Raw genomic sequence first — 10,701 nt, forward strand, 5'->3', positions numbered from 1 at the left:
TGTATATATCACGTCTTCTTTATCCATTCATCTGTTGATGGACATCTTGGCTCTTTTCATAGTTTGGCTATTGTGGACATTGCTGCTATAAACATCGGGGTGCATGTACCCTTTCGGATCCCTACTTTTGTATCTTTGGGGTAAATACCCAGTAGTGCAATTGCTGGATCATATGGTAGCTCTATTTTCAACCTTTTGAGGAACCTCCATACTCTTTTCCAGAGTGGCTGCACCAGCTTGCATTCCCACCAACAGTGTAGGAGGGTTCCCCTTTCTCCGCATCCTCGCCAACATCTGTTGTTTCCTGACTTGTTAATTTTAGCTATTCTGACTGGTGTGAGGTGGTATCTCATTGAGGTTTTGATTTGGATTTCCCTGATGCCGAGTGATGTTGATGTATGCTATATTCTTACACTAAAGTAAGCTAGAGAAAAGAAAAGGTTAGGAAGAAAATCATAAGGAAGAGAAAACACATATATGGTACTGAACTGTAAGAAATTCATATGTAAGTGGACCCACAGAGTTCAAAACTCTCTTGGTCAAGGGTCAGCCGTACCTGTAAGCCGAAGTTCCAAGACTGTAGTACTTAGAGGATCCTCCCAGGGACACTGAGGTAGCTGTCCATTCAGGAAACATTTTGGGGGAATCTACCATCTGCAGGATGTCACGCTAGCCTGGGCGGGGAGGCAGAGTGGAGTCAGGAGCTCAGGGTGCCACAGTGAGGTCCAGTGCATTTTGACAGGTTTACGAGGTGAGCGGAGAGAAAACATGGCTTGTGGCTGCCCTCTGGGTCTGTGGTGCTGAGGGGTGGGCAGCCTGGCTTTGGTACAAAGGGGGCACCACCCAAACAGGGAGCACAGAAGTCCTCCTTCACAATTTAGCAGATGATCTGCCCTGGGACTGTGCGTAGGAAGGAGCAAATGGGATTGTGTCCACCTGAGGAGATGGCTTTCTTTCCTACTTTGGGAAGTCTCCTCTGCATTTAGCGAACAGGTACAGACTGAATTCTGCAGGGGGAGGGGAGGGTTTCCTTTTTCTTTCTTGAATCTCTTTTCTCTTTTACTCCAGGTTGTGGGGTGTGTCCAGGGCACCCTGCCAGCCCTGAATCGAGATAGAGTTGATCCTATTGGGTCTTTTAACCACTTCTGTGTGGCCAGATATCATAGCCCCATTTTCCCCAGGATCCCACTGACCTAGAACCTATAATAGAAGCTCAAAGCACCTGAGCCCCATCTTCCTCAGAACCTTGGCTCCTTTCAAACCCCAGCTCCAGCCCATCCAGTAACACATTAACTTGGCTTAGTGCCTGCTTACCTGTTCTTCCTTTCTGCCTCCCTGAGTCACATTCTCCTCTCTGTCAGCCAGTGGGGTGACCCTTGCTCTCTGCTGGGACATTTCGCTTCTGGGAAGCCTTAGAGTCCCATGCTGGGTGCTGAGCGAGCAAGGACATGATTTCCAGGAGCTACAGCCTAATGAGAAGACGAAGCTGATACTTCGCAGAGGTAAACATCACCATATAAAATAATTGAAAGGGGGCATCTGCCAATTTGTTAATTCAGTTTAAAATGGTTGGATTCTGGCTACGCGGGCCCTCCTCTGACCCTATTGTTAGGACTGTAGAGGTCCCCGAACCTCCATCCAAGTTAATGCTAACCTCCCCTGGATTCTTCCAGATTTACCCTGATGAGCCTGGCTTAGTTTCTCTGTTCCCTATTGATAGAACTCCTAGCCCTTCCCACAAACATCGAAGGATTTTTAATTTAAAACTCAGGGGATGCAAGCAAAGCTATTTGCCCAGCGGGGAGGCTCAACTCATGAGTCTTACTGTTTCTGAAGTAGCAAAGATAGCTATGGTCATCATGGGAACTCAGGCCTGTGTTGGACATTCTTATGATCTGGTTTCATGTTGCTTTTATTTTTGATAGTCAAGAAAGGTGAGTGCCCTCATCATTTTCAGAAAGTGCTTGGGACTTCTAACTGTCCTCCTGTCATCCTGAACTCTCCGATACATTTGCCTCCAGGATCCTCTGGCTCTGCCTTTTCGTCTCAGCAGGCGTAAAAGAAACCTTATAATGAAGGGGTTCCGGGCTCCGGGTCTGGGTTCCTGCCTTGAAAAGAGCCTGGTTCCCAGGCAATCTGGGACTGGGCCCTCCCTCTTGCCTGTGCTCTACTTTCTTTTCAAGGCCAGCATGGACTTAAAGGGTGGAAGCTGTGACCATCCCAAATGTCCCTCTGAGTGACCTCTGCAGGTTGCCTGGCTCATGATTTCCCTGTAACTCCAGCCATCCTGTCCCCTTGCCTACACCTCCTGGTCTCAGCTGCAGCTCATCCCTCAGCTCTGCAGTGCTCCCGCTGACCACCTACAACGCAGTCTCTTCCAGGGCACAGAGAAGGGGATGATTTCAGGTCTTTTTACTGGTCTACCCAACTGGCAACATTACCAGCGTCAGTACTTTTGCTTGGTCCAAAGTTCAAGAGTGTTACTTGTACCGTCCTTGAGCTACTCTGTGAGTAAAAGAGGCCTTTGTGGGCTGGCAGGAGCCTCTGTAACCCTCATCAAGGGCCTACATATGCCAGGTATTAAGCCAAGTCTTTCATATGTGTTGCCATGTTTAATCCTCACAACCATCCTATAGAATAGGTATTGGTATTAGTCCCAGTTACACAAAGGAAGTCAGGGAAGCATAGACAGATTACAGAATTTGCCCATGATCACGCAGCTAGAAAGTGACAGAGCCAGGATTCAGACCTTGCTCTGTCTTGCCAAAACCCAGGTAAGCCTGTAACTACTACCCACTTGGTATTACTAATATGAAGATTATCTCAGCAAACTATATCTACAATTTGTTAATGTTTTTAAAATTTAAATTCAATTAACATACAGTGTATTATTAGTTTCAGGGGGAGATTTTAGTGATTCATCAGTTGCATATAACACCCAGTGCTTATTACTTCACGTGCCCTCCTTAATGCCCATCACCCAGTTACCCCATCCCCCCACCTATCTCCCCTCCAGCAACCCTCAGTTTGTTTCCTAGAGTTAAGAGTCTCTTATGGTTTGTCTCCCTTTCTGATTTTGTCTTGTTTTACAAGGTGTTAATGTTATATTAGCATATATTTAGCAAATAAGCATGGATGCCTATTTTGGTTACCTTAACAATCAAATATTCAAAATATTTTCTTTTTATTGAGAGATTGTGTGATATGATTTTTATGGGAAAGAAGGTGGGACTTTGAGGGGCCCATCAAAGGAGAGTCATATATTAAGAAATTGGAGAATTTTTTGTAGATTGAGATACCCAGACAAGCGTTTGCCCTTTAATCCTGTTTGCCTCAGAAATGTCACAGCTCAAAACCGAGAGCCACACAGACTCTGAATGACGGAAGCTGACAGAAGACAGTGCCAGCGGAGTAGGGCCAATAAAAGCGGGAGCACAGATGACCCGATATGGCTCCCTTGCCAATGGCCTGTCTCCATCTATAGTCAGAAACAGACAGAAGAGGTCCAAAAAAAGAAAAGACCTAAGTTCCCTAGGCTGTACTGGGGGCCGCATAAACACTTCTTGTAGGAAGAAGGTAACTGTGGCCGATCTCCGTTATTATGCTGCTGTCTTCAGATGAAGCCCACATTTTGGAATCAGGATTTCTGCTTTGCCGGCTCTGCCCCCCTATTAGGCTTGGCCAACAGGGGGCGCTGGAGGGAGCCAGTAGGGCTGGAGGCGGGATTTCCTGCTTGCTTCCTGTCCGCTACTTCCTGCTTCTGGGAGCATCGCCATGTCAACGCCTGTTTACCTCCCAGGGGCAGTTTCTTTATGTAACTGCACTGAATCCAGTTACAGTAACGGTGTGCAGAGACGTCAGCGGCCTCGGGAGAGGTTGGGATCTCAGCCTGGGGGTCCTCCTCCAAGGTCAGAGACCCCAGCACCAGTTGAGTAGTTGGTGGTGTACCCCTCTCAGAGGTCTTGCGTTTCAGCTTGTTGGCACCCTTCTTCCCAAATTTTAAATTAAAAAATTCCCCAATCTTGTCTTCCTTCCTCCAGCCTAGGAGTGGTAGCTACTTCCGTCAATTTCTACTTCCTTAATTTAGGGTGTTCTCACACCCCCTCCCTCCGCCCTACAGTTATCTATTAACCTTTATATGTAGTTAAGTTCTTTATATTAAATTTGCGCTCTCAAATATTTGGCCAGGAATGCTTTGTTAGAGCGGGGGTTGGGTTCAGGAGAGAAACAGCGGCAAACAGAGTGAGCAGCTTTGAAGAAGGCCTTTTCCACCCTGTGTTTCCCAAACCACCCCGTGGGGTTCTCACTGACGTCCGGAGGTCCATAGCACTAGTCCATTCCTTCCACTGCCAAGACCCTAGACTCACAGACATCAGTGAGAACTGGAACCCTGTGGGTATTTCTACAACTCACAGATTATTAACAATAATTAATGACAGGTAAATGGATTTTTTTTTTTTAAGCAGTTGTCATTTGGAGCACAAACTCTGGTTTTTAAGTAAAAACTTTTTTTAAGTAAAAAAAGATTTTTTTAAACAATGTTTTTAAGTAAAGGTGTGTTTTTTTTTTGTAAAAAAAAAAAACCTTTTTTTTAAGTATAAAAGTTTTTTGTTTTTGTTTTTATTGCTTCACTCTTGTAATGTTCAGGGAGTGATACTTGGATTCCAGGGGCATGCCTGTGTTTCTATGGTTCCTTGCTAAGGGGTATGGGGTGGGAAAGCTTTCAAGTTCTTGTGTGAGCCTTGACAGGTTTTTATGAATGGTTTTGTGGCAGGAGAGCATGGTTACAAACTGGGCTGTTCTGGTTGAAATACCTGTTAGCGGGGCACCTGGGTGGCTCAGTCAGTTAAGCGTCCGAATCTTGGTTTTGACTCAGGTCACGATCTCAGGGTCCTGGGATTGAGCCCCATGTGGGGCTCCCTGCTCAGCGGGGAGCCTGCTTCTCCCTCTCCCTCTGCCATGCCCCCTGCTTGTTCTCGCTCTCTCTCTGTCAAATGAATAAATGAAATCTTAACAAACAACAACAACAAAACCACGAAAGAAATACCTGCTTGCAGATACTGCCGGCGTTTTCTTCCTGCCTTATTCACCTCCCTGAATGACTAGTGCTTGAGAATATGCTCCTGAATACTTGTGAGCTTGTGCCCTTATCTGAGAGGAGGAAGTTGGAAGGTGAGTGATAGAGCCACCTGCCGCTCTCTCATTTGCAGAGATTGAGGAGGAGCCTGAGACTGTTCATGGACATCCTGTGAATATCAGAAACCATATTTTGGAGGGGTTAGAAGAAGGATATGGTGTTCACATTTGCTTCCATTGGATTCCAATCAATCTTCCCTTGGAGACACATACACCCTGGCAAGTGATCTTTCCTAAGCAAGAACAAAGCTATTAAAAAGGTGAGAATTTTCTTAATCTTCCATTTTTTTCTTCTTCTTAGATTCCCATAAAAAGTTACGACCAAGAAGGACACCATCTTATGCTTAGAAAGAGGACACAACAAAGGAAAACAGTCTTTGTCAGGAGGATTTGTCACATTTTGTTTCTCTCCTGTAAGGGATTTTTTCTTTATATCATCTGGTTTTCTTTAATGGTATCCAGAACCCTGTATTGTATTATTTAAAAGGTGGCTATGGTTTGAAGGAAGAAGTATTGGCCTTGCAGACAAAAAAACTGGGGATGAGTCCCATATTTGCTTCTTAAAATATACATGATATTTGGCAAGTTATTTAGCATTTGTTTTCCTATCTGTGAAAGAGGCCTAGTAATACTACACTTCAGGTATGTTGTGAAGATTAAATTGGACAATGTAAAGAAATATTTCTGGCCCATAGAAAGCACTCATTAATTATTGTATATGCATAGTTCTCTGTGTCTCTGAGTGTAGATATATTTTAAATTTGGATTGACTGAGTTATCTCTATGAATGATTCCAATGCATTTGTTGGATCATATCCAATTTTTTGTACTTCTTTAAGAACATTTTTTAAAAAGGGTGCCTAGATACCACATCTAACCAATGAATTCTATGTGGTGAAAGCAGCCTAATACACAAATTGCCAAACATGAGCAAGATATGTACTTTTTATTTTATTTATTTATTTTTAAAAGTTTAATTATTTTTAAATAATCTCCACACCCAACGTGGAGCTCAAACTCATGACCCTGAGATCAAGAGTTGCATGCTCTCCCAACTGAGCCAGCCAGATGCCCCTGTACTTTTTCTTTTAAAAGGATTTAAATCTTTGGATTTCTAGAACAGATGCTGAGAGTCTGAATTTCATGGAGTGTCTCTCTAGACTGATTAGGAATTCTAGGCCCCAGATAAGAGCTATGTTAGAAACAGGGTGGTAAAGGGTTGGGGGGGAAGATGGAGGAATGAAAGGCGGGCAGGGACTTCCTCTTATTCATTACACCTCAACGTCAGCAGGTGCTCAGTTCTGCTTCCCTTTTCCTTTTCTCTTGGGGCAGAGGTGGAGCCAGATCCTGATCCCAGCATGAATGGCTTGTTTGTAGGGTCAGATTATAGACCTCTGTCAACAAGCCAGGGATAAGAGGTTCCTAGGCAGGTCTTGACTGAGGATATTTGTCTAGAGAAGAAATATCCCTTTGGAGTTGAGCTTGATGTTTCTGTGAATACATTCAGGGTTAGTTTGTAATTGAAGGCATTTTGTTCTGTCCAAGGATTCCATCCTCCTCCTCCTTCCCTGTGCCCCAACTGCTGGTTTCTCATTCCATGAAGATGGTTTGGTGGAAGAAGAAGCCCTTTCGGCAGCATCACCTGTGGGCCCTGGGCTGCTATATGCTGCTGGCCGTGGTTGCTCTGAGGTTTTCTCTCAGGTTGAAATGTGACTTTGAATCCCTGGATCTGGAGTCCAGGGACTTTTGGAGCCAGCCCTGTAGGGACATCTTGTACAAGTCCCTGAAGCTGCCAGCAAAGAGATCCATCAACTGTTCTGGAATCATCCGAGGGGACCAGCAGGCAGTGACGGAGGCTCTCCTGGACAACCTGGAGGTCAAGAAGAAGCGGGAGCCCTTCACAGACACCGACTACCTTAACATGACCAGAGACTGTGAGCACTTTAAGGCCGAAAGGAAGTTCATACGGTTCCCTCTGAGCAAAGAAGAGTTAGACTTCCCTATTGCATACTCTATGGTGGTCCATGAGAAGATCGAGAACTTTGAAAGACTGCTGCGAGCTTTGTATGCCCCTCAGAACATATACTGTGTCCATGTGGATGAGAAATCCCCAGAAACTTTCAAAGAGGCAGTCAAGGCGATTGTGTCATGCTTCCCAAATGTCTTCATAGCCAGTAAGTTGGTTCGGGTGGTTTATGCCTCCTGGTCCAGGGTGCAGGCTGACCTAAACTGTATGGAGGACTTGCTCCAGAGCTCAGTGCCGTGGAGATACTTACTGAATACATGTGGGACGGACTTTCCTATAAAGACCAATGCTGAGATGGTCCTGGCCCTCAAGATGTTGAATGGGAAGAACAGTATGGAGTCAGAAAAACCTACTGAGTACAAAAGGTCTCGCTGGACATATCACTATGAGGTGACAGATGCATTGTACATAACCAGCAAGATGAAGGATCCTCCCCCGGATAATATACCTATGTTCACAGGGAATGCCTATATTGTGGCTTCTCGAGATTTTGTCCGGCATGTCTTGGAGAACCCCAAGTCCCAAAGACTGATCGAGTGGGTGAAAGACACCTATAGCCCCGATGAACATCTGTGGGCCACCCTTCAGCGTGCACCGTGGATGCCGGGTTCTATTCCCTACCACCCCAAGTTTCACATCTCTGACATGACAGCCATTGCCAGGCTGGTCAAGTGGCAAAACCATGAGGGAGACATCAGTATGGGGGCACCTTATGCACCTTGCTCTGGGACCCACCAGCGGTCTGTCTGTGTTTATGGGACTGGGGACCTGCATTGGATTCTTCAAAACCATCACCTGTTGGCTAACAAGTTTGACCCAAAGGTGGATGACAATGTTCTTCAGTGCTTAGAAGAGTACTTACGTTATAAGGCCATCTATGGGACTGAACTCTGAGATACCCTATCAGAGAAGTGCTCCCTGTGGGGCAGGAACATGTGCAAACGTGCCCAGGGGGTGCTGGGACAGTGGGGTGGGGGACCGGGGCTCTAGAATCCTTGGCATCCCCAAGTCAGGGGGTTGCTATGGGAGTGCGGGTAAGTAGATCTCCTGCCTTACAACTTGCTGTCCCGGGTGAACACTGAGTGGGCACTCACCCCACTCCTAATAGCTCCCCCACTGACATTCTTCCAGAGTCCGAGTACGAGCCAGCTGTTTGGGAGAGGAAGGGAGGGCAGTGTGGCAGGGGACCCGGATTTCAGTTGAATGTTTGGTGTCTGCTTTTCTACTCTGTGGAGACGCGGTTCTAATAATTCTAGGCTTGGTAGTGGGGGTGGGGTGGGACTTTAATGGAAAGAGGGGCCTTTTGTATTATTAACTTAAAAATAAATAGCTCTTGATTCAAAGCCCTTACCTCTACTTTTTGTCTAGTAAGCCAGAGATAAGGTAAAAGTGGAAACCTTTTTCTCATAACTAATCTCCATTATTCCAAAGTGCTCATGGCAGGGTGTCTAAATAGCAGATTCAAAAGAATATAGAGGAACAGAACTGATTCTTTCATTATTAAAAGCCCTCCTCATTTTGTTTACATTGAAAGATTCATGACTTCTCTGTAAGAGAAAAAGCAGGGCAGTTTAACCAGTTTAACCACCCATATCCTTATGAGACAGTTAACAGCACTAATTTGCCAGCTTCACAGCCAAAGCTTAATGTTCTATAACAAAGATAAAAGCGATTTAGGTAAGGCCACCATATAATTTATTGTCCAAACAGGAACACATTTCAGCGGGGGCAGGGTGCTGGACTAGTAATAGTTATGTTGGGAAACAAGAATGAACTAGGACCGTCTGGCTAAAGCAGGGAGTCTGGGCGTCCCAAGTTAGGCTTCGTTAGTCAAATGTCTGTCTTAAGTATAGGAATGGAAGTGTCACTATTTGTAGTTCTGGGATTTATACATTTCCTTGTGGGGAGACCGTTGTGTGTGTTCTCTCCCCCACCCCCAATAAATGTTACCCAGTGAAAGATTTCTTTCTGAAGCTCCAGAGACAAGTGTCAGACAATTGGAAGGCAATTGGCTCTGCGTCAGACGCTTCTGTGAGGGGCGAGGGATGTTATATAAAAAGACAGGCATATCTTATACAGAGTGCAGCTGATCTTCTGCTTGCACTGTGCTCTGGGAAAGGGATGTATGCACAAGTTAATGTAACTTGAATGAACCTATGATGTCATGATGTCACTAACATATTCATCAATGATTGTGATTCACTTAATCAAGTTTTCTCTCAGTCGACTTTCCCTGCAATCCACGTATTCTGACATAGTTATCACTGTGTCTGACACAGTGAATCTTGTATTTATAAGTTGTTACTTGTAAGGCTGTACTCCTTTGGTAATGGGCATCGCCACCCCACCTTACCTACACTGCAGTATTCGTCCTCTTCCCCTTGCTCCCAGCCCCGCCAGAGATGACCAATGAATGGTCACGTGCTCAGCAGATGAGCCCTGTGAGGTCCGTCCCCAGCTGTGGGGATCATGGGCCTCTCCACCTACTAGCCTTTGTGACTGTCCTTGTTCCTCCTGGGGGCGGGGGGCGAGGTTGGAAGACAGTGCCCTGCTGCTGTGGGAAGTGGGCACATGTTTCCCTGAGTGCATGTGTTCTGAGAAAAGAACTCGGGTCTTTGGTCTCATGGTCAATTTCCTCTATAAGTTTTAGTGTGAAATAAATTGTAATTTTGAAATATAAATTAAAAAGATAAAAATGTGAACTTGTCATTTTGGGGGGAATAAGTTGTTGGAATTTTCCAAGCACTGAAATTTTCTCTAGAAATATATTCGGGTGAATAGGAGGTGCTCTTTATTTAATGACGTGAGGTCTTCATATCAGAAAGGTCAAATTTCCCCATAATTTGTTTAGTGTATTTTAGAAATCATAACGATTAAATCATCATATCTATTGATTTTTCCTTCCTGAGTCATATCTGTTTCTTTAACCTTTGATCAAGAAAAATCATAAGTGAGTTGAGCAATGTTTGTATTACCTCTCAGAGTTTGAATATTTCCTCTCTTTGATTTTGGTAAGCATTGCTTTAATAACTATATTTTTGTTGCACACTCTGCCTATTGTAATCTTTGCTCTTGATTGAGTGAAAATTTAAGGAAGGAAGAAAAGGTAGGCTCAGTTGATTAAGCGTCTGCCTTTGACTCAGGTCATGATCTCAGGGTCCTGGGATTGAGCCCTACATCGGGCTCCCTGTTCAGCGGGGAGTCTGCTTCTCCCTCTCCCTCTGCCTGCCACTCCCCCTGCTTGTGCTCTCTCTCTCTCTCTCTTAAATAAATAAATCTTTAAAGAAAATTTAAAAATAAAAATGGAAAGAACAATTAAATACACTGCCTACCTTAGTTGGACTGAAGGCCTGTTCTTCTTTCTTCCATTCAGTCAGTCATTTATTACAAAGATGCTTAAGCTATAGTTCCCATCTCTATGAAGCCTGAGTATATGACAAAGATTGACATAACTCCTGTGTTCATTCCACAAATAGTAACTAAGCTCTTACTATTTACTGGGCATTGTTCATGACACTGGGGGATAGAGCAGTCAACAA

The 10,701-nt window shown here is 44.8% G+C and overlaps 1 protein-coding gene across 2 annotated transcripts; it reads left to right on the top strand.

Moving 5' to 3' along the window:
- The first annotated feature begins 1,226 nt into the window (after window positions 1–1,226).
- Window positions 1,227–9,864, top strand: GCNT3 (glucosaminyl (N-acetyl) transferase 3, mucin type). 2 transcript variants are annotated; one of them, XM_081831177.1, is made up of 3 exons: window positions 1,227–1,502; window positions 5,211–5,396; window positions 6,682–9,864. In XM_081831177.1, exon 3 carries the CDS (start codon window positions 6,734–6,736, stop codon window positions 8,054–8,056), a length of 1,323 nt encoding a protein of 440 aa, XP_081687303.1. In that variant the 5' UTR covers window positions 1,227–1,502; window positions 5,211–5,396; window positions 6,682–6,733; the 3' UTR covers window positions 8,057–9,864. The 2 variants fall into 2 exon arrangements, with proteins under 2 accessions (XP_081687303.1, XP_081687302.1); XM_081831176.1 differs by lacking the exon at window positions 5,211–5,396 and adding an exon at window positions 5,438–5,549.
- The last annotated feature ends 837 nt before the right edge of the window (window positions 9,865–10,701 follow it).

Source organism: Leptonychotes weddellii, chromosome 9, assembly GCF_054177405.1.
Source record: "Leptonychotes weddellii isolate Sample4059 chromosome 9, ASM5417740v2, whole genome shotgun sequence".
Classification (NCBI taxonomy): domain Eukaryota; kingdom Metazoa; phylum Chordata; class Mammalia; order Carnivora; family Phocidae; genus Leptonychotes; species Leptonychotes weddellii.

Coding starts and splice junctions, on each gene's coding strand:
- GCNT3 (XM_081831177.1), top strand. CDS start 6,734: ATGAAGATGGTTTGGTGGAAGAAGAAGCCCTTTCGGCAGCATCACCTG.